The 26,323-nt window shown below is 40.6% G+C and overlaps 2 protein-coding genes across 2 annotated transcripts; one reads left to right on the top strand and one right to left on the bottom strand.

The window, feature by feature from the left end:
- Positions 1-1,096: 1,096 nt before the first annotated feature.
- On the top strand, positions 1,097-12,190 carry LOC102783510 (lactase/phlorizin hydrolase-like). The gene is made up of 17 exons (XM_087830014.1): positions 1,097-1,709; positions 2,402-2,472; positions 3,966-4,043; positions 4,137-4,230; positions 5,382-5,466; positions 5,557-6,235; positions 6,331-6,979; positions 7,081-8,616; positions 8,712-8,980; positions 9,071-9,361; positions 9,444-9,642; positions 9,865-10,067; positions 10,149-10,255; positions 10,409-10,540; positions 10,714-10,937; positions 11,103-11,333; positions 11,994-12,190. The coding sequence occupies exons 1-17, from the start codon at positions 1,097-1,099 to the stop codon at positions 12,188-12,190; spliced, it is 5,658 nt and encodes a 1,885-aa protein (XP_087686140.1).
- Positions 12,191-14,056: 1,866 nt separating this feature from the next.
- Positions 14,057-21,494, bottom strand: gjc4b (gap junction protein gamma 4b). The gene is made up of 3 exons (XM_006793688.3): positions 21,305-21,494; positions 15,544-16,720; positions 14,057-15,443 (listed from the first exon to the last, which is right to left on the bottom strand). The coding sequence occupies exons 2-3, from the start codon at positions 16,688-16,690 to the stop codon at positions 15,430-15,432; spliced, it is 1,161 nt and encodes a 386-aa protein (XP_006793751.2). The 5' UTR covers positions 16,691-16,720; positions 21,305-21,494; the 3' UTR covers positions 14,057-15,429.
- Positions 21,495-26,323: the final 4,829 nt, after the last annotated feature.

The raw sequence follows: 26,323 nt of genomic DNA, 5'->3' as shown, positions 1-26,323 counted from the left end.
TTACATTACATTAAAAATAGTGTGAACTTGGAAAAACATACATAAAAGAGGTCCAAAAATAGATCCCTGTGGAACACCTTTGGTATATTACTGGTGAGTGGACTTGACTTTAAACTCATGTTCTAATAGAAAGATAGTACTTAAACCATTTCAAGGACTGTTCATCCAAACGAACTGAGAATACTGTTTCTAATTCCAAATTGATCTCCAAATTTCCCAGCTGTAAATGAATGGTTGTTGGTGCAGCAGTGTAATACAGTAACTTTTGCATTAGGAATTGCCATATCTATTTACATTTTGTTGCACTGGAGTCACCAGCAGTTGCTGGTAACAGATGAATGTGATTTTAATGACATTCATTATGACTAATACCACATGCAGTCATTAATTTTGCTTTTCAGTCTCATGTTAAAGTACAGCACACTCTATTTTCACTTCTTCACTCACCCACCTTAGTGGGTAAGTGACCTTTGGGACCTGTGATAAGCAGTTATGGAAAAACCACTGTCATAAATACTGTCATAAATACTGTACATCTAATAAATGTGTTCTGGACAAGAAACTAAGACAAAAGAAAGCCTACCAAAGTAACTTTACCTCCTAATATAGTTTTTGAAAAAAGTGAAAAGTGAATTCTTTTTCTATGAAAACATGCAGGGTGTGACTTTGCTGTTAATACCCCCAGAAACACAACTCCTCTCTATTTAGATTTGGCCCATTTAAATTTTACTCTGCCAATGCAATCAACTTGAGGGCATTCAGATGCCTGTAATTTCTGCGAATTATCTGTTTTTTCCTTTTAAGTGATGTACTGTAACTCACACTGATATAAAAATTATACATTTTAAAAGGTATATTGCAGCTGCACATTCGAGACTTTTCAGATCACTGCAAGATAGGGATTCAATTATCAGTAGATTGAGTCCAGAGTCTTTCTGACCATATTTCACAGCTACAATAAACATGTTCACTTGTAATAATTACACAAGATACCGATCTTGATTGGGTAATTAAGCAATAAGAAGGAACAAAAATTGCCTTAAAGAACTCTGCAACCAGTGAATATTGTCACTTCGTTCTTTTTTTTTGAGCCACAATGAAGAAGTTGTTGTGGATTCTTTGTCTGTACGTTTTTTGTCTCCATGGTTGTCAGAGCAGTGAGGTAAATGGAAGAGAGGACTTCATGCTTCTTGCAGGGCCTCTGACAAAGCAGGTGGTCAGAAGCTCAGACAGAAGCGTAAATGATGCCTTTGACTGCAGTCATCCCGTTCCTCCTGGCTCTAAGCAGTACTTTGAGTACCTGCAGAGCAGAGGGGTGACCCACTTCAAAGTACCGCTGTCATGGGCTCAACTTCTTCCTACAGGCCACCCCAGCCAGCCCCAGCAGGCTGTGGTTAGATGTTACCAGACCCTGCTGAAACAGCTGCTGGAAGCAGGTCTTCAGCCTCTGGTCATCCTTCATGGATGGACAGTTCCAGAGTCTCTGCAATCAAGGTATGGAGGCTGGGAGAGCCAGGAGCTGGCACAGATGTTTCAGCGGTATGCAGAGTTTGCCTTCCAAGAGTTTGCACCACTTGCACACTCATGGGTGACACTGGATGGTGTTTGGCATGACGGGCAGCCTGCACATGCTCCCAGTTTTCTGCAGAACATCCTTCAACTCAACAAGAACATTTACCAGATGTACCATCAACACTTTCCTGACAAAGGTGAGTTAGAAGAAAAAGAGACAATTAAGATGAGATACTAAGCAAATAGAGTAAAAATCAGAAGTAAGAAATCTTGAGAAATTTCTCCAAAACATTCCTTAAAATCAGCTATTTTTAAAATGTTGCTGAGAAATCAGATGCAAAGGGTTTTACAAAGGGAGTTTTTAATTTCACCTTTAAAAACACAAAATCAGTATTTCAAGAAAACTGGTAAAAAAAAAAAAAAGCATTTTAAAAATCAAGTTTGATTGGAAACTACTATCAAAAGGTAAATAAAACAAACAAAAATAAATCACCATTAAATGTCATATTTGCTGTTTTCCAGTTCTCATATATGTCAAAAAGTTACATTTTGGTGTCATAAAATAAACACATAGATGTGTATTTTAGGCGTTTTTGTAATATTCCACAGCACATCCGATTTTCTGTATGTCTTAAGAAGTTAAAATACTGTTAAAAAATACCACCTGTTAAAAATACTTTATGGCCAACTGATACTGAAAGCCTTCAAAACATTATTTATCGGACATATTACAAGAGACTGTCGTGATTATCTCAGCAGGAATTGAATTCACTAAAATAATCTTGTATGTTTGTCACTGTACAGTTTGACCCAACAAGTCATTTTTACAGCAGACATTTTATATTAAAATAAATATTAAAAAAAGACTTTAATACTTTTACATTTACAGGAAGACGTCTGTCAATTGGGTTGAGAGCAACAGATATGACTTCCCTCTCCCACATTAAAGATTCAACAGCAGTAAGTTAAATACTCTATTTCATTATGCATGTAAACATTATGTATACCTTAAGCTTTAATTAAGACCAAGTCCCTTTATTGTTAAAACTGAAAAGAAAATCAATCTGAAAATAACAATGAGACATGCTTATTTGCCCAGAGCTATTAGAAATATGTGAAGCTTTTTGAGGGTACAGGGAGAATCACCTTTACCCTTGAATTGGAGATTAGCTTGCCTAGATAAGACAATCATACACAGCTTGGATCAGCAACCCAACCCAACAGCCCGATTAAATTCCAAGTGATCTTTCTCCATCACACACCCTTTCACCTTGTTGTCACATGCCCACATTCTGCTCATCAGATTTTTCTTGAGCCTAAGCCATGAGCCTGATCACAGTGGTTTGATCACTGTATAAAACACTGCTCAGCCTGCATGAAGACTCAAGCAACAGAGCATAAAGAAAGAGAGTTCTCTGTCCAAGATCTAGATGCCTCATATATCAGGAGGGACCAAAGGAATTGGGGTAAAATGACATGCTGTTAAATCCAAACTCTTATTGCCTGGTAGGCCAGTCTTGCCTACAAGGCAATGGTTAAAGCTTGTGATTTAACCAAATCAAAAGTTTGTTGATGTTGCTTAGCATCTCTGAGGCTACAATCCAAGACTTAAGATATGATATTGTGTGGTTTCTTTATGAGAGATGTAGTTACAATGCAATGAAAAAAGATGGAAAATAACATCACATTTATTCTTCTCATGGAGGGCTGTGTGAGGCAGATAGGATTTTACTCTGAACCCACTGCCAGATACTTGAACAAGAAAGCGACAGCTCAGAGTAGGCTGTATCACCTTTTGAAGCATACTTCCCCTGGTTTGCGTGTTTGGTGGTTGTGAACAGCGCTGTCCTGTTTTCCTGTTTCATGCTAAAAACCAACTTGAACCCAGTTTCTGCATGGTATTAATGCTACTTTCAGAAATGGTGATCTCCCTCTGGTTTGTGCACTTTGAATATTTTCTCAAACATGGTTGCCTGTTTTCCATTTGATGTAACCAGAGGACCACATGTTTGGTGGTCGTGGGCTGCAATGTGCTATTTTCATGTTTAATGCTATGTAAATAAAAAATTATATTTCAACCTAATTTGGTATGGTTGAAAATGAATTGATATGGTTTTAGCAATGTGTTAAAGGTCCACAGTTTGAGAGAAATTTCTGTGACAGTTCATAAAACATAAAGATCCATGCCAAATTAATTATACTGAACTGTCCATTGTGGTGACCCACAAAAGAAGCTTTACATTCATTTATATGACAAATTGACAATTTTTTTAATAGACATTTTTAAACAATGATATTCTGGCACTTTGTGTTTTACATGACTATGTAATGGTATATTTTGAAACAATAGTAGTGTGTTATATATACATCAATGAGTATCACATACAGTTTATTTTTTGATCAAGAGGCTTGAGTGTAATGGTATGCTGTTGTGTATCTTCTATTTTTAATAGATGGATTTCTTGTCGGTGCACATTGAATATAACTGTGTTATCTCCTCAAATTTTGAAAACGAGCTAAGGAGGATACAGGTACATTAAACACATGAAGAAAAAAATTCCTAGCATTTCAGATTTTGCATTACTGTTAAATTGCTGCCATCTGTATATTCTGTAACACTGTAGATGTCCATTGGGAACTTGCCTATCCTGCTGTACAAGATGACTGCTCATGACTGTTCCCAGAGTAATTATCAGGTTCTTGGAAAATTTCTAAATGGTAAATACAATTATATTTTATGCTGTTATTTTCCATTAAATTACCAATGAATATGAAGAGCTAACTAAATTTGTATTTACAGATATATAGCATATAATCTCAAAAAGTTGATTCTGTTCATCTGGATGTAGAGTTTTCAGTTGGAGTAACGTTTCATCACTCATCCAAGTGACTTCTTCAGTCTTACCTGCATGCAGGTTTCCCCAACCTTATAAAGAGTACATTTGCATACTGACTGAAACTAGCACCGGTGACTAAGAGTGGACCGTGAGGTTTCCTAGCCCCATGAGCTTTCATAAATATGACAGTGATTTGCCATACAAACTTTTTCGTCTCACTGGAGGTAGATGAAGTGCATTACACTTATGATGATGATGAAGGTGAAGTTAATATCGTTTAATATGTGGAACTGTTAAGAGATATTAACACCAAAACAATGACCAGCGCCACTGAAACCAGTGCTCACACTGGTAATCATGGAAAAATAAAAACAAATATTAAGTCAAATAAAGAAATCCTCTGGTATTTACTGAAGAAAAAACACATTAATATAAGCTTTTACATTTGGCAACACTGTAAATATTTACAATACTGCTCTCATAAAAGTGGAAGAGTTATCAAGTGAAAGGGATGAGTGTCATGTCATCATATTATGAGCCAGTAAAGTGGTAATAGAAAATGATGTGTTGGAGCACAGTCAATGCTTTCTGCATAACTGTTATGACAGATGCATTGTACCAAGAATATTGGGTTAAATGAAGAAAGTGTTTGCACTGTAGATTTTAGTTGACTAAAATTTCTTTTGGTAACCCAAGTATTAGCAAATATAAGCAAATATTATGACCCATTTTATTAGGATACACCATTCTAATCCGATATTACATAATGTATTATAACATTACATTTTATACTATTAAATTCTGCATTTTGTCCTCAATTGAGCTGCCAAATGTACAAATAGGGCGGGTAAAATAAGTATTGAACACATTACCAAGTTTGTTTCTAAGTAAATATATTTCTAAAGGTGTTTTTAACATGACATTCTCACCAGACGTCTGTAACAACCCATCCAAAGGGAATGCATTTTTTATTTCTTTATACTTACTGTTTTATAACTGACAAGACATAACTGTTTCTTGACCATAACACAGTCCTGATGGACAATGGCCTGAATATTGTGGGATGTGACATGAAGGACGTGTTAGGCAAGCTGGACATGGAAGATGCTCTTGTCAAGTAAGAGTTTATTCTCTGATTCACATATATTGTTATTCTATTTTTTTTAAAGTTCACGTGTGATATTTATGTCTTTTTATTTTCTGAAAGTCATGCAGGTTCACACCACACCAGGGTGACAGGGTTAAGAAACAGTTATCAGACTGTGTGGGATAAATTTAAGTCCCAGACCACAGCAGAACGAGATCTTTTCCTTCAGAAATCATTCCCCTTTGGCTTCCAGTGGGCCACCTCCAGCGTATCCTTTAAAGTTGAAGGTGGCTGGTCAGAAGGCGGGAAAGGAGAGACTATTTGGGACCGGTTTGGTCATGAGGGCTTGGCCTTTGCAAATCAGACAGCTGACCTAGCTTGCGACAGTTACCGTAAGGTAGATTATGATGTCTACCTTCTGCGAGGTCTTCAGGTCGACACCTACCAGTTTTCCATCTCTTGGGCCCGTATTTTCCCCACGGGGTACCGACAGAGCCAATCAGAAAAAGGAGCTCAATACTATGACCAGCTGATAAATGCTCTCATTGCATCTGGCATACAACCCATTGTCACTCTGTACCACTGGGATCTGCCTCAAGCACTCCAGAATTATGGTGGATGGACCAATGCCTCCATTGTAGAGGCCTTCAAAGACTATGCAGACTTCTGCTTCTCCAGGTTTGGAGACAGAGTCAAGATCTGGAACACATTCAATAGTCCCTGGGTAGTGAGCCATGCTGGGTATGGTACTGGTGTGCATGCTCCAGGAGTAAAGGACTATGTGGAATCTTCCTATCAGGTGAGAGTGATGTTATTAGAATACTGTAATTACACACTTTATTATAAGTGCTATCATTGCACTAATGTACTTAACATTTGATTTTGCATTATCAGGTCACTCACAATATTCTCAAGTCCCATGCCGAGGCCTGGCATGCCTATAATGACAATTACAGGAAAACACAAGGAGGAAAAGTGGGCATTGCCTTGAACTCTGACTGGGCTGAGCCCAGTGACCCTGCCAAACCTGAAGATGTAGCAGCTGCAGACCGTTACCTGCAGTTTATGCTGGGCTGGTTTGCACATCCCATATTTGTAGACGGAGATTATCCTGCAATACTCAAAGATCAGGTAGAACAGAAGAAAACCGCATGCTCTGACTCTGTACCAGCAAAGCTCCCAGTTTTCACTCCCACAGAGAGCCAGAGGATACTTGGTACTGCTGACTTTTTTGGTTTAAATCACTATACTTCTCGGCTGGTCAGCAACAGTAATGGTGGGTGCACCCCCGGTCCTGACGGTGTGGGTGACTTCCATGCAACTGTGGACCCCACATGGAGTCCCACAGCTTCTGACTGGATCTATTCTGTTCCTTGGGGACTTAGAAGGCTCCTGAACTACATTTCAACAGAATACCTGAATGTTAACAAATTACCTATATACATAACAGGAAATGGGATGCCAACAGATTACAGTGTTGACAGTCTCACTGACACCAGCATAATGAACTACATGAGAAGTTACATCAATGAGGCCCTGAAAGGTTAGTGTTGGGGATTTTCCTGATCTGAAGGCACATTTTTTTTAGAGAGAGAGTTAAAATAATTCAAATATTAATTTTGTTTTTGTTTGTTCATTTTGTAGCAACACTCACAGATGGAGTGGATGTGCAGCGATTCACAGTGCAGTCACTCATGGATGGATTTGAGGCAAACCAAGGCTACAGCCAAAGATTTGGTCTTCACTATGTCAACTTTGAAGTCGGATCCAGGCCAAGGACCCCAAAGCAATCTGCATATTTGTACTCTGAGATTATCGAGCAAAATGGTTTCACTTCACAAAAAAGTAAGAAGTTTAAAGCTGCAGAAAGGCCATTAACTCGACGTTTAGCTGCTTTACCACCCTCAGAAGTTCCATCTCAGGCAAAGGTAGTTTGGGAGAAATTCTCTTCACAGTCAAATTTTCATAGAAAATTTTACCATTATGGCACTTTTCCTGAGGGCTTCAGTTGGGGAATTTCTTCTTCGGCCTACCAAATTGAAGGTGGCTGGAATGCTGATGGCAAAGGTCCTAGTATATGGGATACATTCACGCAGACAACTGACACTATTCCTGATAAAGCAAACGGCAATGTAGCCTGTGACAGTTACAACAGACTTAATGAAGATCTCTACATGCTGCGGGCTCTGAGGGTGAAGTCATACAGATTCTCTTTGTCCTGGTCCAGGATCTTTCCTGATGGCACCCGTAAGTCCCTCAACCAGAAAGGTGTTGACTACTACAACAGACTCATTGATGGTCTTATAGCGTACAATATCAAACCCATGGTAACACTGTACCACTGGGACCTTCCTGAAGCTTTGCAAAAGGTCAATGGCTGGGAAAGTGCAGAGATGATTGACATTTTTAATGACTATTGTGACTTCTGCTTTGCTACTTTTGGTGACAGAGTCAAATTCTGGATAACCATTAACCAGCCTCAGACAATTGCATGGTCTGGATATGGACTTGGAAATATGCCACCAAATGTTAAGGACCCAGGGTATGGACCATACATAGTTGCACACAACCTCATTAAAGCTCATGCCAAGGCCTACCATACATATGACGATAAGTATCGCCAGTCTCAGGGTGGTCTAATATCCATTGCCCTCAACGCTGATTGGGCTGAACCTAAAGATGTCAGCGTTCGCCGTGAAGTGGTGGCTGCTGACCGGGCGATGCAGTTCCAACTGGGATGGTTTGCACATCCTATTTTTAAGAATGGTGACTATCCTGATGCACTGAAGTGGCAAGTTGGAAACAAAAGTGAAATCCAAGGTCTTCCACAGTCAAGACTTCCTTCCTTTACTGAAGAAGAAAAGAACTTCATCAAGGGAACTGCTGACGTATTCTGTGTAAATCATTACACTACAAAGATTGTAAGCCATGTTACAGCTCGGCTTAGCCCTGCGTCTTATGAATATGACTGGGACTTCAAGGAAGAAGAGGAAAATCATTCACCAACTAAAAAAGTTGTGGCCTGGGGCTTGAGGCGACTCCTCAACTGGATCAAGGAGGAGTATGGTGATCCAGAGATTTATATTACTGAGAACGGAGTTGCTACAGAAGCACAGACAACTTGGGATGATTCTGCCAGAGTGTTTTTTTACAAGGCCTATATTGATGAGGCTCTGAAAGGTATACTGTTAAAGTGATTTCATTAGCTACATTGCATGATCATTACAAGTATTTTTAATGTACCTAATTTTTTTGTGCACTTGTTTACATTACAGCCTATAAAGTTGATGGTGTGACTGTGAAAGGATACACTGCAATCTCTCTAATGGATTCTTTTGAGTGGCTAAATGGGTACAATGTTGGATTTGGCCTGCACCACGTGGACTTCAGTAACCCAAATCGGTCAAGAACACCCAAGTACTCAGCTCATTTCTATTATAACATCATAAAGGATAATGGTTTCCCATTGCCAGATGATGAGAAGGTACTTTATGGACATTTTCGAGATGATTTCATTTGGAGTACTGCCACAGCATCATACCAGGTACCCTAGATAAGGTCACTGCACATATATTGCAATGCTTACTCTATTTTCATTCGTTTCAAATGACTGTTTTATACTTATTCCTTTCAGATTGAAGGGGGGTGGAGAGCTGATGGCAAAGGTCTCAGTATTTGGGACAAGTTTGCTCACACTCATCTCCGAATCTCCAATGATGACAATGGGGACATAGCTTGTGACAGTTACAATAAAGTAGAAGAGGATGTTGCCATATTAAAGCAACTCAAGGTGACCCATTATCGATTCTCCATATCATGGTCAAGGGTCCTTCCTGATGGTACCACCAACTACATTAATGAGGCTGGACTCAATTACTACCACAGACTGGTGGATGCACTGATTGCTGCAAACATTCAGCCTCATGTATGTATAATTACAGCTAAAAGAACTGTACTAGAATTGGTAAATTCAATAACGTCAGTAAACCCTTTCCCTTTGCTTTCAGGTCACTCTGTACCACTGGGACCTTCCACAAGCCCTGCAGGATATTGGGGGATGGGAAAATGACACTATTGTTACCAAATTCAGAGATTATGCTGACTTCATCTTTGACAGACTTGGCCACAAAGTGAAATTTTGGATAACTATTAACGAACCCTACAATGTAGCCATGATAGGACATGGTTATGGAGTAGGTGCCCCAGGTGAGCTTTATGCTTTAGTATTCCTGGTTGTCTGCTTTATAAAACAAATAGGAATAGTACTGTTACTGAACATGCAAAACTGTATATAAGGACACCAAAATTGTACTGTTACAAACACCAACAAAATGTCTTCTGTAAAAACAATAAAGCAATCCTTGACCAAACCCTCAACAACAAAAAATATAAAGCGTAGAGGCTGCAAATGTGTCTGTTTGTCTCCAGGGATCAGTTTCCGACCAGGTACTCTGCCCTACATTGTTGGTCACAACCTGCTTAAAGCTCATGCTGAGGCCTGGCATATTTACAATGACAAGTACAGGGCCAAACAGAACGGAATTATCTCCATCACAATTAACTCTGACTGGTCTGAACCCAGAAATCCTTATAAGCAAGAGGACTATGATGCTGCAATACGCGCCATTCAGGTACACCAGTTCTTCTTATATTTTAAAGCAATATGTCATAGTGGTTATTTCCAAGTGTCTTTTGTGTGTATTTTTGTGCAGTTCTACATTGGCTGGTTTGCCCATCCTGTATATAATGGTGACTACAATGACATAATGAAGACAGTCATTCGTGAGCGAAGCCTTGCTGCTGGTCTGTTAAAATCTAGGTATTAAAAAAAAACTACATTCAGGCCCCAAAAGGAAAAAAAAAATTGCTATAAAGTTACCTTTAAAAGCAGCAGGACATTTTCACTTTTTTTTGTTGTTTGGTCCTTTTTTCAACAACCACATAACCTGTTGGTTTCACTTCCATTTTCCAGGCTGCCTGAGTTCACTCCGGAGGAGGTTAAAAGAATTAAAGGCACTTATGATTATTTTGGGTTCAACTATTACACCACTGTCCTAACATTCGCTGTGGACTATAAGAACCTTCAGCACTATGATGGAGACAAGTAAGCAAACATTAGATAAATATTAATAGAGTAATCTTTCATTTTTCTTCTAATAAAAGAAACCAACAGATTTAGCACTGACTTTGTTCTCTGCTGTGGCCGTTTACTGAAATGTGAAACTTATTTCATTGTTTTACTCAAACTCAAAAATCTAACCTTTTTGATCTTCACAGGGGTGTAGGGTCAATTGTTGATCTCACCTGGCTGGATTCAGGTTCAGGCTGGCTGAAAGTCACACCATTTGGATTCCGCAGAATACTTAATTTTATCAAGGAGGAATATGGAAATCCACCAATTATTATCACTGAGAATGGCATCTCAGAGCGGGGCACTGTTGATCTAAATGATACTCACAGGAGCCACTACTATGAAAAATACATCAACCAGGCGTTAAAAGGTATCAAAAATCTATCTTGGAATCTATTTAGGACCAGCACAGTTAGAGAGAAGAAGGCTATAAATATGTCTCAGATAAAATGTAGCTGTTTTTTTCCCTTTCTTTTGTGGAAACATTAAGAATTTTAAGTGCAAAAAAGTTTACTTATCTCTTTTCTCTTCCCAGCTTACTTACTAGATGGTGTAGACATCCGTGGCTACACAGCTTGGTCACTGATGGACAACTTTGAGTGGACTAATGGCTTTTCAGAGAGATTTGGTTTTTTTTACGTGAATCATTCAGACCCTAATATTTCTCGAGTAGCTAAGAAATCTGTTTCCGACTACTCTAAAATCATAACCTGCAATGGATTCCCTCACCCTGAGTCAGGACATGAGTGCTTGAATCCTGTGGAAGGTAAATTGACACCATGGATTGTAAATAGTACGTAAAAGATAAATACGTAGCCACCCTACTGTAAACATAAATATTTAAAGTCTGTTTAGTTTCAGTTGTATCAGTTCAGCATTATGGCTATTACCAACTTGGTACTTTAAAGTCAGAACACAATATATTTGTGTGGGAAGTTTTCAGCTAATGCTAACCAGCCAGGTTGGCTCTCCATTGATACAGTTACATTGCTAAAAACTGCAAAATGCATTAAAGTTAAGAGAAGTGGAATTCCCACCTAACAAGGTGCTTCCACAGTGCAAAAGCAAGCCTTTTAGGACACCTAAACTGGACAGCTGTAATACGATATGCAGTTCCATGATCAGAAGGAACAGGGATACTGAGGGGGTCCTAAATATCTATTCCTGCATGCAAGCATTTTGTAAGTTGAGCTTAAGCGTTATAGCAGAGTTAAGCTTGTGTATTGTATGAATACAGATCATTTAGACAGATGTAAGATGTTTGCAGGTGTGTTAGTTAACAGCACTAGCTTACTAACAAATAGCTAAAATTAGCATGATAATTAGACACAGTGCAAACAGTTAAAATAGGGCTTTGATTTACAGTTACTGCCTGCAAATGTTAAAAAATAATACGAAAAATTTGGTTTCTGTGTCTTTTCTGCAGGAACAGCTGCACCACCAATCACTGACAACAATGCCACTGTGAGGTTCCTTGGTATGGAGCTCTCTGTCCGCAATGCTGAGACCGGACTTAATGTCACATTTGCTCTTCTGATTGTTGCAGTGTTTGGAGCTGTTTGTGCATCATTTTGCTTCTTTAAGTCAAAAAATCAGATTTGTAAAAGTGGAAAAACATTCTAATTGCAGATAACTTGATGCATTATTAAAGCCCTCATATTGACAGATGCATTTTAATTGCAGGTATATTAATTATTTATTTTTCTCTTCTATAATGTTGCTGTCACTGTCAAGGTTAAACTACAATTTTAAATCATTTTTAAAAATGATCTGTGGTCCGTTTAGTTTGAGATACCACGTAAGCGTACATGTAAAAATATGCTTGTGTGTTTTGGGACTAATTGAGTAAAATATTTCTTCATTTGCTGTTTAGTATCAGACTTTCAGACTTCTGCATATAGGACTGACCTGCAAAAGCTTATTACCTGCTGTATTAGTCAACAAAGCCCAGTATTTTCTGTTAAAAATCATCAGTTTGTCAGCCAGGGTGATTAGTTTGTCTATATGGCTGTAAAATGGGTTTAAAAAGTACTATTTAGAACAGGGGTGGGCAACTGCAGGTTTTAGATCTCACCTTGGGTCAACATACCTGAATCACATGATTAGTTTGTTACCAGGCCTCTGGAGAACTGCAGGAGCTAATTTAGCCATTTAAATCAGCTGTGTTGGTTCAAGGACACATCTAAAACCTGCAGGGACACCAGCCCTCGAGGCCTGGTGTTGCCCACCCCTGATTTAGAATATTATGTTGTTTCTTCAACTTTCTGTTCTCAGAAAGCTTCTTAAAAATGGAGTGTAGGAATCACCTAATTCCTCTAGAGGTCACTGGCTGTCTAAAGTAGCCATATAAAACATACTATGCTAGTGCTCAGCTTACTGGATTGTGGCATGTTCAGTACCAGAAAGTAAATTAATCTGACTTACTGTAAATAAATGTATCCCATTCCAGTACAGCATCAATAATGGTGTCTCTCCAACCATCAATTGTCTTACATTATCCTTGTCAGTGTCGCAGGAGGTTGGAGCCTATCCCAGCGGCCATAGGTGCGAGAGGCAGGATACACCCTGGACAGGTTGTCAGCCTGGCACAGGGCTAACACAGAGACAGACAATCATTTGCACTCACATTCACGCCTATGGGCAATTTAGATTCACCAATTAACCGAACCCCACCAACCGCATGTGTTTGGACTGTGGGAGGAAGCTGGAGTACCCGGGGAGGAGAACATGCAAACTCCACACAGAAAGGCCCCGGTGAGGTGAAGGAATCAAACTCAGGACCTTCTTGCTATGAGGCAGTGCCCTGTCTGATTTAAGTTGCAAATAAAACCTATTCATAGAAAATTAAATGTATGGCCAAATCCCCAAATAATTTATTTATTAATAAAACCTCACTGGAGGCCTTTTGGGGTTTTTTTTTAGATCACACTCAAATATCTAACTGTCCAGTTACATTATACCAATTCAATGTTTGGGCATGGTCAAGACCTGAGCACCCAAATGGAGAAGAAAGGTAGTTTAACTGACTTTGAATGTGGCATGGACAGCAGGATAGAGCACCGTGTCATAAAGCTCGGATCACCTCTGACTGGTTTTCTGTGCACTGAAATGGCCTCCAGTCGCCAGACTTTGCACTTGTGAAAGCGGTAAGTGTAGCTACTCAGGTATCCAGTGAATGTAGATAGAAGTGACCCGACATATCAGCTTGGATTAGTCATTTGCAGGTGAAATTGGCAAGTATTAGACCTCACAGACATCATTCAAGTCACTGTACAGGTCACTGATGGAAAGTAACCGAGTTATACTTGTGGCCTTTTTCAATACATACAAAGATGGATCTATTTAACTGGACCACTTTCCAAATTTTCCCAAGATTGTGGGACGTGAGAGAGCATACCAGTAAAGGTAACATAGACATTATTGTCCAATGTTGTCTAAAACAATATTTGTAAACAAAGGAAAACTAGGACCAAAAATCTGAATTTGCTGGATTTTTATTTTAAAACTAACCACAAAGTTCTATCAATACAAAAAGTATAAAAAGTACAAAAAGCATTGTTCAAAAATAACTTGAGATGAAAATATGAATTGGCACTGTGGGTATTATTCAGAATAGAAAAAGATGGCATCTCGTCAGAGCACGTTCAAGGCATTAAATTCACATTGATTTGATTACAGATCCTGGAACAGTGAAAACACTTCCAACAATCAGCACTTTCAGATAGCAAACAGATACAGTTTTATCCCCACTTAACCAAAAGAAAAAAAACAAAAGTTAACATTTCTTGTGGTCATACATGATGTGTACCTAATAAAATAAGAAAACAAAATTATTTAAATATTAAAGAGAAAAGTGTTGCAATATTATCTCAACTGTACCAAACAGAATACACCAGTCCAACAAAATCTGGCATCAGGAAGCTAAGACAGTAGCAAATACTCTTTGAAAAACAGGGAAAAAAACAAAACAATCCCAAACGTGTTGGCCACAGTGACAAGAGTCAAGACAACAACACTTACAACGAATGCAAAAATACAGTATTAAATGTGTAAAACAATACAAGTCATTATCAAGAGTTAAATGGTTTTCAAGCATTACCCAGGTTTGTTTATTCCTTTGGACAAAGGCATCCCAAGTGTGTTCCAGTCACCAGTCAGGCACCAGACTTGGGAATGTTGACTGGTGCAACATCATCAAAATCACAAAAAACAAATAATTTGACACACTTGAAGGAAACCTTTGTATGAAATGTTACACCTCAAAGTCTTCATCAGCATGACAATAACTCCAGTACCTTTTCTTTATGAGTGGTGCCGTGTCCATTAACCCTTTGTTTGCATGTAAAAGCACTCTCACTTCTGCACAAAACACAAAATTCTTACAGTTTCAACATCTTTTTTTGCACATCTGGCTTGGCCTTAGAAAAATCCCATTAAGTTTTCCAGTTTTAATCTAATGCAAACTTTATATGCAATCACTGAACATCCAATGGAGGACAAACTCATAAAAATGACTAATAGCTCTAAGACTTAAAGTTAATTATATTAAAAAAAAAAAAAATAGCTGCCCTGAGGGAGAAGCACATGGTAACCTTAACTGTTCTTGTTGCACTATGGCAGTTTGTAAGCACTTTGGATCTTCAGACCGGCTTGTGTCTCGAGTATTGCTGGGTTGAGACGACCGTTCTTACAATTTGAACCGATGCTCGACCACAGTCGGCCATAACACTGGAAGGCTTGGGCTGACTTCATCCACCTCAAGCAATTTCACAACATCCCACTCACACATACAGACTGCCCTTGGTTCAAATCCCTTGTGTCCTCTCACTGCTCCTCATGTTAACTGCCCAGCTGATGAGAATCTATGCACGAAGACCTGCAGACAGATCATCAGGGTTGTTAAGCAATGAGTTTCAAAAACAGCCAGAAAAAAAAATAAAACTGTGGTTATCAAGAGACAAAGACGGAAGCCTCACCTTTGTCACAGGTACTGCTCTGCTTTTCCTGGGCAAAGTTTAGCCTGTTCTGCTCCACTGCAGTGCCGTTAGATTCGGGGCTGCTGCTGCGTGACGGGCTGCTCTCCTCGTTCTGGTATGCCATATCCAGATGCTGCTGGGCCAGTTTTAGGTGCCTGCGCAGCCTCTCCAGTTCCCGAGACGATGCCTCGTCCCCAAAAGACTCGCGACCTGAGTCTCCCAGGTTATCTCGAAATCCCAGTTTTCCAGATGGATCCTTCTTCAAAGCAGTGTGATAGCCTGGAGGCGCAGAGGGCTGGCGGCAGATGGAGGACCTCTGGCTGGCCAGAGCTGAGTGTCGTGGGGTGGGGTGCCGGGGCCGTGGCGTGCAAAAGCAGTCGCGGATACCACTGATGCCAAGGTGCAGGATCTCCAACAGGGTAAAGAGGAGACACAAGGCGCTGACGGCATACATTATAAGCAGGAAGATAGTTTTCTCTGTTGGGCGTGACACGAAGCAATCCACTGTGTGCGGGCAAGGGGAACGTGTGCATACGTACGACGGCGCCACTTCCAGACCATAAAGGATGTACTGTCCAAACAGGAAGGAGGTCTCAAAGATGGCACGTGATAACAGCTGGAACACGTAGACCTTCATCAGGCCGTCTCTCTTGATGCGACGACGCCCGTCGTGCTTTTTCTTGGGCTTTTCCGCAACCTCCTTTTCCTTTTCTGGCTCAATTTCTTCAATGATCATGGGATCCTCCTCCCCATTATCCTCTGCTTCCTCGTAGTCCCTGTTAGCACCACGGCTCACTATAGGCATCCTCTTCCTGCCCTGGGGCCTGTAGTCATCGTCATCCATGCGAGCAATCTTGTGCATAGCAAACCCAAGGTACATGATGGTGGGAGTGGTGATCATAATCACCTGAAACACCCAGAAGCGAATGTGCGACAATGGCGCAAAGGCGTCATAGCATACGTTCTCGCAACCAGGTTGCTGCGTGTTACACACAAATTTACTCTGTTCATCGTAGTAGATCGACTCTCCTCCAACAACCGTCAGCACAATCCGAAAAACGATGAGGAGGGTGAGCCAGATCTTGCCCACAAAGGTGGAGTGATTGGAAATCTCATCCAAAAGGCGTGTGAGGAAGCTCCAACTCATTTTGTCTTTGGAACAGGAACACCGCTATGTCTGTGTAAGAGGAAAAAAAAAAAGCATATATCAAAGTTAATTTCTGGATGTCTTTACCAAGAAGCTGGCCCCACAACAGAAAGCGCGTGAAGGAATATGGGTCACTAAAATATGACCAAAAAAAAGAAATACAGTAGTACTTAACATTTAAATACACTGTAGTAGGTGTATCATGTTTTTGCAACACAAGGTGGTGCTATTATGCCACCCTCACAGTAGTACCCGTTACAGCCGTGGACTAAAATCTACAGACATGCTCAGGCAAGGATCTCCGATGTTGTCTGAATAGATGCAATCAAAATCATGTAACCACAGGCAGACTGATATGTGCAGACAGTTTAACCGGCAGACATGGTACATGGTGTTTATCACAGCAAAAAAAGAAAGTAAAAAAAGCCCTGAGGTCAGGCATTTAAAAAAAAAGAAGAAGCATTCATGTAAGGTCTGGAACCGGCGTGTTAGTGTGAGGAAACTTCAGCAAGCAAAATTTCAGTCAAATATTTCATAAGCTCTAACCTTGTGATCTTATTATTGAGCACCACATTTCCATGTTACGACACTGCTGTGCAAAGACACTCAAAGCTGTCTTCATCTTTTACAGAGTTCAGTGACATTCGCAGAAGTTTAAGTAGTTAGAAACTAATTCAGAGCCACGTGTTGTTGTTCTTAGCTGAATTTTAGTAATCTGACAACAAGGTAGTAATGAAGAGCTTGTGTGGTTTCACAACATCTGTGTCAAACCTCATAACTTCAGCTGTGTAATTATCCAGAACTATAAACCAAGCTGCTGCACTTCAACCAGCTACATAAGGTACAAGTTTCTATTCAAACTCTTATGCTTGTTTTTGCCTCTGCCTTGAAACGACTCTGTTCATATATCGGTCTTTATTCAACTACATGAATCATAAAATAAATAGTGCTGTGCAAAAAGTCACCCCTCATTTCTTTAGTTCTTATCATGTGATGTATATACTATATATTAAATATATTTTTTGTTATCTATGTTAATAGTGAGATCAAAAGTCAATTGTTGTTGTGACCACCTTTATTCTTCAACACAACCTGAACTCTGACACATTTCTGATGACGAATCCGTGCGCAGCAGATGGATCAACTGAAGGGCCAGATCCCTCTTCGCTGGATTTTTCCTATTTCTCAAGGTCATAACTTACAAATACTGTCAATCACCTGTTTTTTTGCCCTTTTGTCTTCCCTTTGCCCAGTTTTCTCAATTTTTTTTAAGCTGAAGCCCAACGTATGCCAAGTTTTTAGCTAACAGCCATGTGGGAAGCACTCTGTTGTTGCATAAACACTATTTCTTGCCCGTTGAACTTTTGTCTGTGACCTTTTCCATCAACTCGACTAAAGAAATGGGAAATGACTTAACACTGCGTCATCATTATTAGTTTTGTGCTTTTTATTCTTGACAAAGAACAGCTAGCACCTTACGGCAACATCAGCACAAAGGAATGGACTCGACTGATCCTGACATCACCATGCACTCTATTTATACTTTTTTTTTTTTATCGATTTCCTGCTCAGTGCAACTAATTTATATCCAAGTCTCCACTGCCAGGACATGGATGTGAGCAGAGAAACACAGCTGGAATGAAAAAAGCAACCGATGAGCTTGATGGAACAGATTCTGGATTTCCATCCTCCCATTCCTACTGTGAATATAAAAGCATGAAGTTTTGAATAACTTATATATTATGGTTACAAAAATAAACAAACCAAAAAAGAACATATTCACCACATCATACCACAGAGTTTATATAACATCCAAACATATCTTTAGAGTTTAAAAGTTGAAGCCAACTGCAAGTACCTCAAATCTGCATTCTTTCAAATGCCCAAAAGGGGGCGCTCTCTATGGTTTTAAAAAGATGGTTGTATTGAAGTCTGTGGGGAAACTACTCTCAGCTGACAAACTGCTCAGTTTTTCAGTCAGATCAGCTCATTGGTCATGTCGTCTGTGTGAAAGAACTTCCTTAGCTTGAGGTTTCGTGAGACTGTGCCAACGAGTGATGCCGTCTCTGTTAAACGTGAAAAGAAACGCTGGACATGAAAGCCTCAAATTATTCAGCCAGCACATTTGTAGGATTTATTGTGCTTCCTTTCATAGCTTGGATTATGATACTTTTCCATCTACCCCATGTTTTTAGCAGTGAGGGAGAAATCACGTTTAACATCATTTAAACGTTCATTCATAACTGCTGATTAAAAGTATACATGCACACCTGCAACAAGTCTTTTAGCTGATAATATGCTGTGTGGCTAAGAAAAACTGCATGCATGAAAAGATCAACTAGATCAAATAAGGGAAAAGTGACCCGAACGATTCCAACACCAACTACCACTGAAAAGCCTTCTAAAGATCACACATTACTCTCCTCAGCGCTCCAGCTCAATAAGTGGTTTGTTATACTGGGCAACTCTCCAGTGTGAGTGGTACTCATGTTTGACGCAGGGTTGGCAAGGAACAAAACAAAACAAAACAACAACTTCCTTAGATAAAGAACATTTTGCATTGTGCAGGAACAACTGGGTAATGACAATCAGATAAATGATCGGCAAGTTTTTGACAATTCAGTCTGAAACATTAACCACTAAATCAAAGAATTATCTTCCTGTGTTTAGTCACTGCTCCCCTCTCAGTATCTCATCTGTGGTTTCTGTTGTTGCTGTATGCAGCCATCTCATTCCTACATGCAAAGAGATGCAGCAACACAAAAGTGTGGTATCGCAACTGTTGGGTTTCCATGGAGATAACACATACTAAATATTTGTGAGAACTACCTTTATCCTCCATCTAAACTGAGCTATACTGTAGTTTTGTTGATGCAAAGCCAGAAGGACTAAAGGTCAAGATGATCCTCAGCTGCTTGAAATGTAAGTTAATAGTTAGTAAGAACTGACATTTTGTTCAAGTCTGAGTGCTGCCTCACAAGCAAGCCTGAAGCAAAAAGCTGGAAGTAGCAGAAACTTATTTATAGTTTTACAGCTCCTTCTCAGCACCACTATTCACTAGTCCATCACGTGCGAACTGCTGAGTAACTCAACAACTTATCAACTTTTACATAGCAAAGATTGCCTAACAGAAATGCAGGACCTCACTGGATCAAATTCCGAGCGGGGATTGGGATGAATAACAGACTCCATCAAAAACAATTTTTGGAATTGAGCTTATCACTTCCACTCATCAATGCTGGTACACTGCACATAACAAAACAAGGGACCCGAAGTCACGGCAGCGGAAGTGTTCACCCAAATTTTGATGAGTTTTTGTAGTGTTTCTACCCTGCTTTCAGTCTCCTTCAGCTGTGCTGACTCTGAAACCACTCATGGGCCTACCCACCTATCCAAGAAACAGTAATGTAATGTAAAATCCATCTACTTTCAATGACCACATTTTATATAGCTTGAACCTTACATATACTAGAGGGGGTGGTGCGAACATCAGTATTAACAATTAAGGTTTTATTTTGCAGAGACTCCCTGCATGCTCCCCACTCATCCGTCAAAAGACAAATGAGTTTCAGCCTTGTCTGCAGAGCCAGCCCGGGCCTGTCTGTGTGGTATTTGACAGAAAACAGGCTGCTTCCACCCAGTGGAGATTCAACACTGCTGCTGAACAGAGAGGGTTTTGTGCCACATCTGGGAGGCTCGCTGCAGTTAACCTTCCGGTACCCCAATGCGCTTAAGCATAGAAGCCCCTGCCCTGAAGCAGGGGGGAGAGACCGACAAGTAAGCAGGGAACGAGCAGACCTGAAGGAGTGACTTCCGGTTAAGTTTAACGATAGAACCGGGTTTGGGGGGAAAAAAAGACATCCCAAACCATCCGCCCATCACAGCGCATTGAGTCCCATCATAAAACCTGCTTAATTAGTAAAACCGAGGAAGAGTAATGACAAGAAAAATCATTTAAAAACCCAAATTCAACGAATTCCGATATGAAATTTTAAGGAAGCTAATCCATTTGCAGGGAATAAAATTCCTCCTCGTGGCCAACGACGGGACACGTCGTCAGCGCGGTGCCCCGCGTGCTCCGTTAACGTTACCGACTGTTATCAAAGCAAACCGGTGGGCGACATTGTTTTTATAAATCCTGAAAACCGTTAAGAAAGTATCGATATTGCAGCTAATATCCCACATAAGCGTGTGTGGGCAGATTCCAGGGGGAAAAAAAAAAGACGGTTCCTGACCCTCCAATCACAAAGTGGATGCAGATAAAAGTCCCGTTAAAACGAGATAAATAGTCCGCGTGCCAACGCAGCTGTAACTGCACATGCTGCTAATTAGATATCTTTGCCTTAATGTGCCGTAAGATTCCCCTTTTCTCTCTTTAATTAGCGCTCCCTGCTTTCACACTGTGCGCGTAAACTCTCGTTTAACGGATTTGTGCTGTAACGCACGGCTTATTATAAACGCTGCAGTGACCTCCGACGCTTTACAATCACAGCCACCGGCGGACAGGCCCGAGAAGTTGAAGATAAAAGTCTAGTTAAAGCTCTTATTTGTTAGCCAAAGCTAAGAGAAGATGCACCCGCGTCCCCGCCGCGCTTTGTCTGTGAGGTGTTTTACCTTCAGTTAGGATTCCAGGTCCTCCTTTTCATTAAAGTCGTGGTCTGACGCGGGGTTTCTCTTTTAAACCAAAGTCCTCCCGCTCTTCATATCAAGCCATCCAGGTTTTTCTTCTTTTCCAACGAGGAGCTCGCGTCGTTTCTCCAGTTGTGTGTCGAACTGCTGGGCGAGGACAAAGAATATTCCCAAATCCCCCCTCCCCTCTTTTCTTCTCCTCCCAGTTCCAGCCAGGCACCCCACCCCCTTTCTGCGCAGCCTGGAGAACAGCGTTAAACTGCCAGCATTCCTGATGCAATCTTTGCTTCGTCTTATAACTCCAGACTGCTCAGGGTGAGAGGACCGACAAATGTGTCGCAGGAGGAGCATTCTGGAAGCAAAGAATAAATCTTTTTTTTTTACTGGAAAAAACAGAGAATGGGTTTAGTTCGCCACTTAAATTTTGGCCTCGTAAAAAGGCTTTAATTGTTAACAACAGAGACTGTTTTATTGGAGGTGCTTGAGCCTGTCTGCAACCTGCAAATGGAGTTTCCATTTCTGTCCAAACTGGATAATTTCCAGGTATCCAAACTGAATTAAATGTCTCGATTTAAACTCCAAGTCAGAACAAACAGTTCCAAATCAGATGAATTTAAAACAGGCTTTAGATGTAATGACTCAGTCCATCTCTGCCACTGACTCAGAGGTCCAGAAAAAAATCAAACACACACACACGTGCAAACGAGGACTGACAGGTTCCAAAAAATTATAATAATGTCATACAGAAAAGCAGATGTGCAGTGCCTTCAAAGCTGAAAGTTGTAGTAATTCAAGTGTTTTAGATCTCCACGTTCAAGGAGCTGATTAAACACATCCAACAGACGCCAAAGAGGTAAGATACACATTGAGGAAGACATGCATCAGTTTGTCTCACTGTTCAGGTTAAACATGTCCACACATACACTGCAGTATATTAAATCAGATCCCACAAAAGCAACTGGCCTGCAGCTAGAAGTCTGCAAACAGAATGATTTTCCTTACTGTCCTTATTTTCCCTTCAAAAAGATTTTTTTCAGAGAAACAATGGTTAAATTAAACTATGGCACAAGGAGCGATGCGTCACTAAAGCTTGTGATGCTTAGAAAACACTGCCATCGCTAGTTTCACAACTGACATCTGGACCTAATGTTGTGTAGCAGACCAAACACAAATCTGTTTTTTCACAGCACAATTACTTAGAAAAATATGTGAATTGACGCAAACTCTATGGACACTGAGACACAGTGTCCAGCTGTGATTCTGCCAATGTCTGTGGATTCTCCTTATGCCATAGGCAATTACTAATGGAGGACAAACTCAGCGTCAGCATCTGTGGGCAGATAGAGCTGAGTGCTTCATCTTCACTTTGATAAAGAGACAGAGCAAAAAGGGGCTTGGAGACAAAATCCTAAGTCTTTTCAGAAAGTTTCTTTCATTCATGAGTTTTACTTCTCTATCTCCCATTGGCCGTTAGGGCTGAATATGGACTATATTTTCCATATGGGCTATGGAAAATAGCATATAACTGGTATCCTTCATACATGAGAGGTTCCAGCAGCAGTATCGGAGTATGCTTAAAAAAAGTGGCATCAAGCCATGAAGCAGCTGTCAACCATTGTTTTTCTAGAACAATACAGCCTGTTGAGAGTGGGTGCACCTCTTCCTGCTGATGCCAGCATTCGGAAGTTGTTGCTATCATAAGCCCCCTTCCTTTGTGTCACACTTTCTTTGCTAAGAAAAACATGTGTTTCCTGAGCCCCCCTTCAACACTTCTTTGAACCCACTTCCCACAGTAAACAACGTCGATTAGTCGACGTCAAAGGAGAGTTAAAGCTTTTAAGCCATGTTGTGTTTAAATCAAGACCCTCTTTGTGCCCTTATCTGACATTGGCTCTAAATGTTCTTATTTTGGGGGGGGGGGATGTGACACCCACCACGCATTATTGGCTTGCACTTAATCAAACTTGAAATTCCCTGTAAGAGCTGAATTTGCAGTTGGCTGATGCTGCACTTTCGATAGAGAAGTGACATAAATGAGGTATGCACGGTCACCCAGATTAAATATCGCAAGCATGCAGTCAGCATCAGTCTCCCAAGATAGTCACTCAAACTGAATGATGACATTGTTCTCCCTGGATTCCCTGAAATGCTGCTCTTCATCGCTTCACCGCACCTCTCCAGAGAAAAATGCAGACAAAGCACATCTACTCTACTTTCTGCATCAAAGCTGTGAATGCACCGTCAGGCTGGGGGACAGTTGGGCTTCGTCTTATCTCTTTGATAAGTGCTCGTTGCTGGTAGGAGCAAACAAGGAGAAGGACTTATTGTTTAATATCTGCTGCAAACAGGAGGTCAGTGGAGGAATGCAAAGCCCTTCCCCCTTTTCATGGTGCAGCCCGAGCTCTATTGTGAACCACAAGCATGCTTTTATTCATGGGGTGTAATGTGGGGTGCTCTGGGAAACCACAGTGCAAATGACAGTGAGAGATAATCAGGAGGCGAGGAAGCCTGGCCTCACGGCCTCTTCAGACCACGAGCTGATGCTTGTCTTCTTGTTAAGCAAACATGCATGTCTGCATCAACAGAAAGCACCAGTGTCTGTTAAATCACTGGCATATTTGCAGTGTGCCTGTCTCTCTTCAGCTCCTTGGCATTCAGATGGGTGTTCACTCCTGTCCTGTCAGCTGGCATGATAGCAAAGGATACTGTGAAAATATTTGGATTTAGTATCTGGGTGACAATAAGTCTGCTAGGTGCTGAGAGCGCCTCATCACATTTTAAAGAAGCATCTGCAAGCCAACAACACTGCCACAACACAGGAAGTGAGGCCTGTTAGGGAGCCACAACAGCTGGCTGTCAGTTTAACTGAGGCTTTCAATTTTCTGTAGATTAGTAAGCTTGCTGCTGGTTCTGCACTAGGAGTGATGCTACCAGTATGAGCTCTATCACATGAGTTAAAGACAATGAATTACAGGTAAATCTGGACTAGGATGTCCTCTCAACATGTATCATCAAAACACGCAGACCCAGTTCAAAGGTCCTTTTGAGTTGGTAACAGCAGGTAATGTTGTCATGTAACTGATCAGTTTTGAAACGTATCAAAGCACTTTTAAAAGTTACTTTAATCAGTGCTGGTTAGGATCAAGGTTATTATAGTGAACTCAAACTAGACATGAAAAAGCATCATAGTTAATTCAAATAAAAATAAAAACTGTGCTAAATGAAAGGGGGGCGATCGTGGCTCAAGAGTTGGGAGGTCGCCTTGTAATCGGAAGGTTGCCGGTTCGAGTCCCGGCTTGGACAGTCTCGGTCGTTGTGTCCTTGGGCAAGACACTTCACCTGTTGCCTACTGGTGGTGGTCAGAGGGCCCGGTGGCGCCAGTGTCCGGCAGCCTCGCCTCTGTCAGTGCACCCCAGGGTGGCTGTGGCTACAATGTAGCTGCCATCACCAGTGTGTGAATGTGTGTGTGGATGACTGAATGTGTAAAGTGCTTTGGGGTCCTTAGGGACTAGTAAAGCGCTATATAAATACAGGCCATTTACCATTTACCAAAGAAATGTATAAATAAATATGTAGAGGATTTCTTCTAAAACTTTTTTTAGTTTTAGTATCTTTAATCTGAAAAACAGTGTTTTTTCCTACCTGATGAGGTGTTGATGAACATGTATGTCCACTGCTCTTTTGTTCTGTGTTTCTATTGTAATACCTGTCCTTATTTTCCCAAATCACACCTCTGCTAAATGCCCTCCATACAATAACAATTAAAAAGCTAAAAAACAAACAAAACACTGAAACTAATAAAAATAAACTGAAACTGAACATTTTCAAAAATAAAAACTAAAGTGAAACAAGATAAAACTCACTCTGGAAACTAACACAAACTAAACGTAATTAAGAACAAAAAGTCAAAATGAAATAACAATGCAACAAAACCACAGCAGCACTGGTTGGAATACATCCTACAAGTTTGCGCATACAAACTGTAGACATTTTTCCATCCACGTCAAACATCTGCTGCCGTATTCGCCTGTAGAAACCGAACTTTTTCAGAAACAGTGTAGAAAAAAAGTGTTTGTCAGCACTTTTTCTGTGGATGGAGAAACTGGTCTCAGAGCAGATCTTGATTTATGGCTTAAAGCTGCTTGCTCAAGTGGCCTTTGATTACCCAGCGGGGGAGACTTGAACATTCCTGTGTTGTACTGCTGTTACAGTGTGGGCCACATGGTTTTTTAAAAAACACAAATAGCTCTAAGTAATTAATCCGCACCCTTGCGGACATGGTCTTACACCACTTGTTTATCACTGTTGTTGGGCTGTGCGTCTGTCCTCTGGCTTTGCTGAAAATCTAAAAAAAAGAAAAGAAAGCAAAACACACACGCAGTCACACGCACGCACATACATCCGGTCTTTTGGATGTGGTGTTGCAACATAATATTCAACTAAAAATGTGAAAGGGCTTTGCTCAAGAGTTGCCCTCTTGTTTGCCTCAGAACCTGAGCCACTCTGAATCATACTCTTGTGATATTTGCTTTCCTGCCACAAACGCACACATGCACATACACTTTTGATGAAAGGGTCAACCCAGACTGGTTTTGTGCTTGAACGCTTGTGTAAGTTCAACTTGGTGAGCCATACTGTTCCTCTTTTTGGCAGTTTTAGCAGAAAAAATATGTGTCACTCGGCAGGCTGTACTGATAAACTGTATTTGCTTATTTAACTTTTAGATCAGATATGTGCAGTTAACCATCTTATTAGACATCCAGAGAAGGGATTCCCTTTCCCTCTGCATTAGCACCACCCTGACAGAGCAGATAAACCACAGAAGCACACAGAACCACACCATATTAAGGTCTTGTTAAGAGTTTTGCTTGCTGCACGCCCTTACTGGTTTTCATTTTTTAAATCGCATTCTTGTGGCTGTCTCCCAGCTACAACACACACTCACACACACATATACACAGAAAAATGCACAAGGGCGCGACTCATTTTATGAAATGGCATTAG

The sequence above is a fragment of the Neolamprologus brichardi genome, chromosome 16, assembly GCF_056152115.1.
Source record: "Neolamprologus brichardi isolate AB-2024 chromosome 16, ASM5615211v1, whole genome shotgun sequence".
Taxonomy (NCBI): Eukaryota; Metazoa; Chordata; class Actinopteri; order Cichliformes; family Cichlidae; genus Neolamprologus; species Neolamprologus brichardi.
Note: the sequence above shows the minus strand (reverse complement) of the source record. Positions and strands in the feature narration are given on the sequence as shown.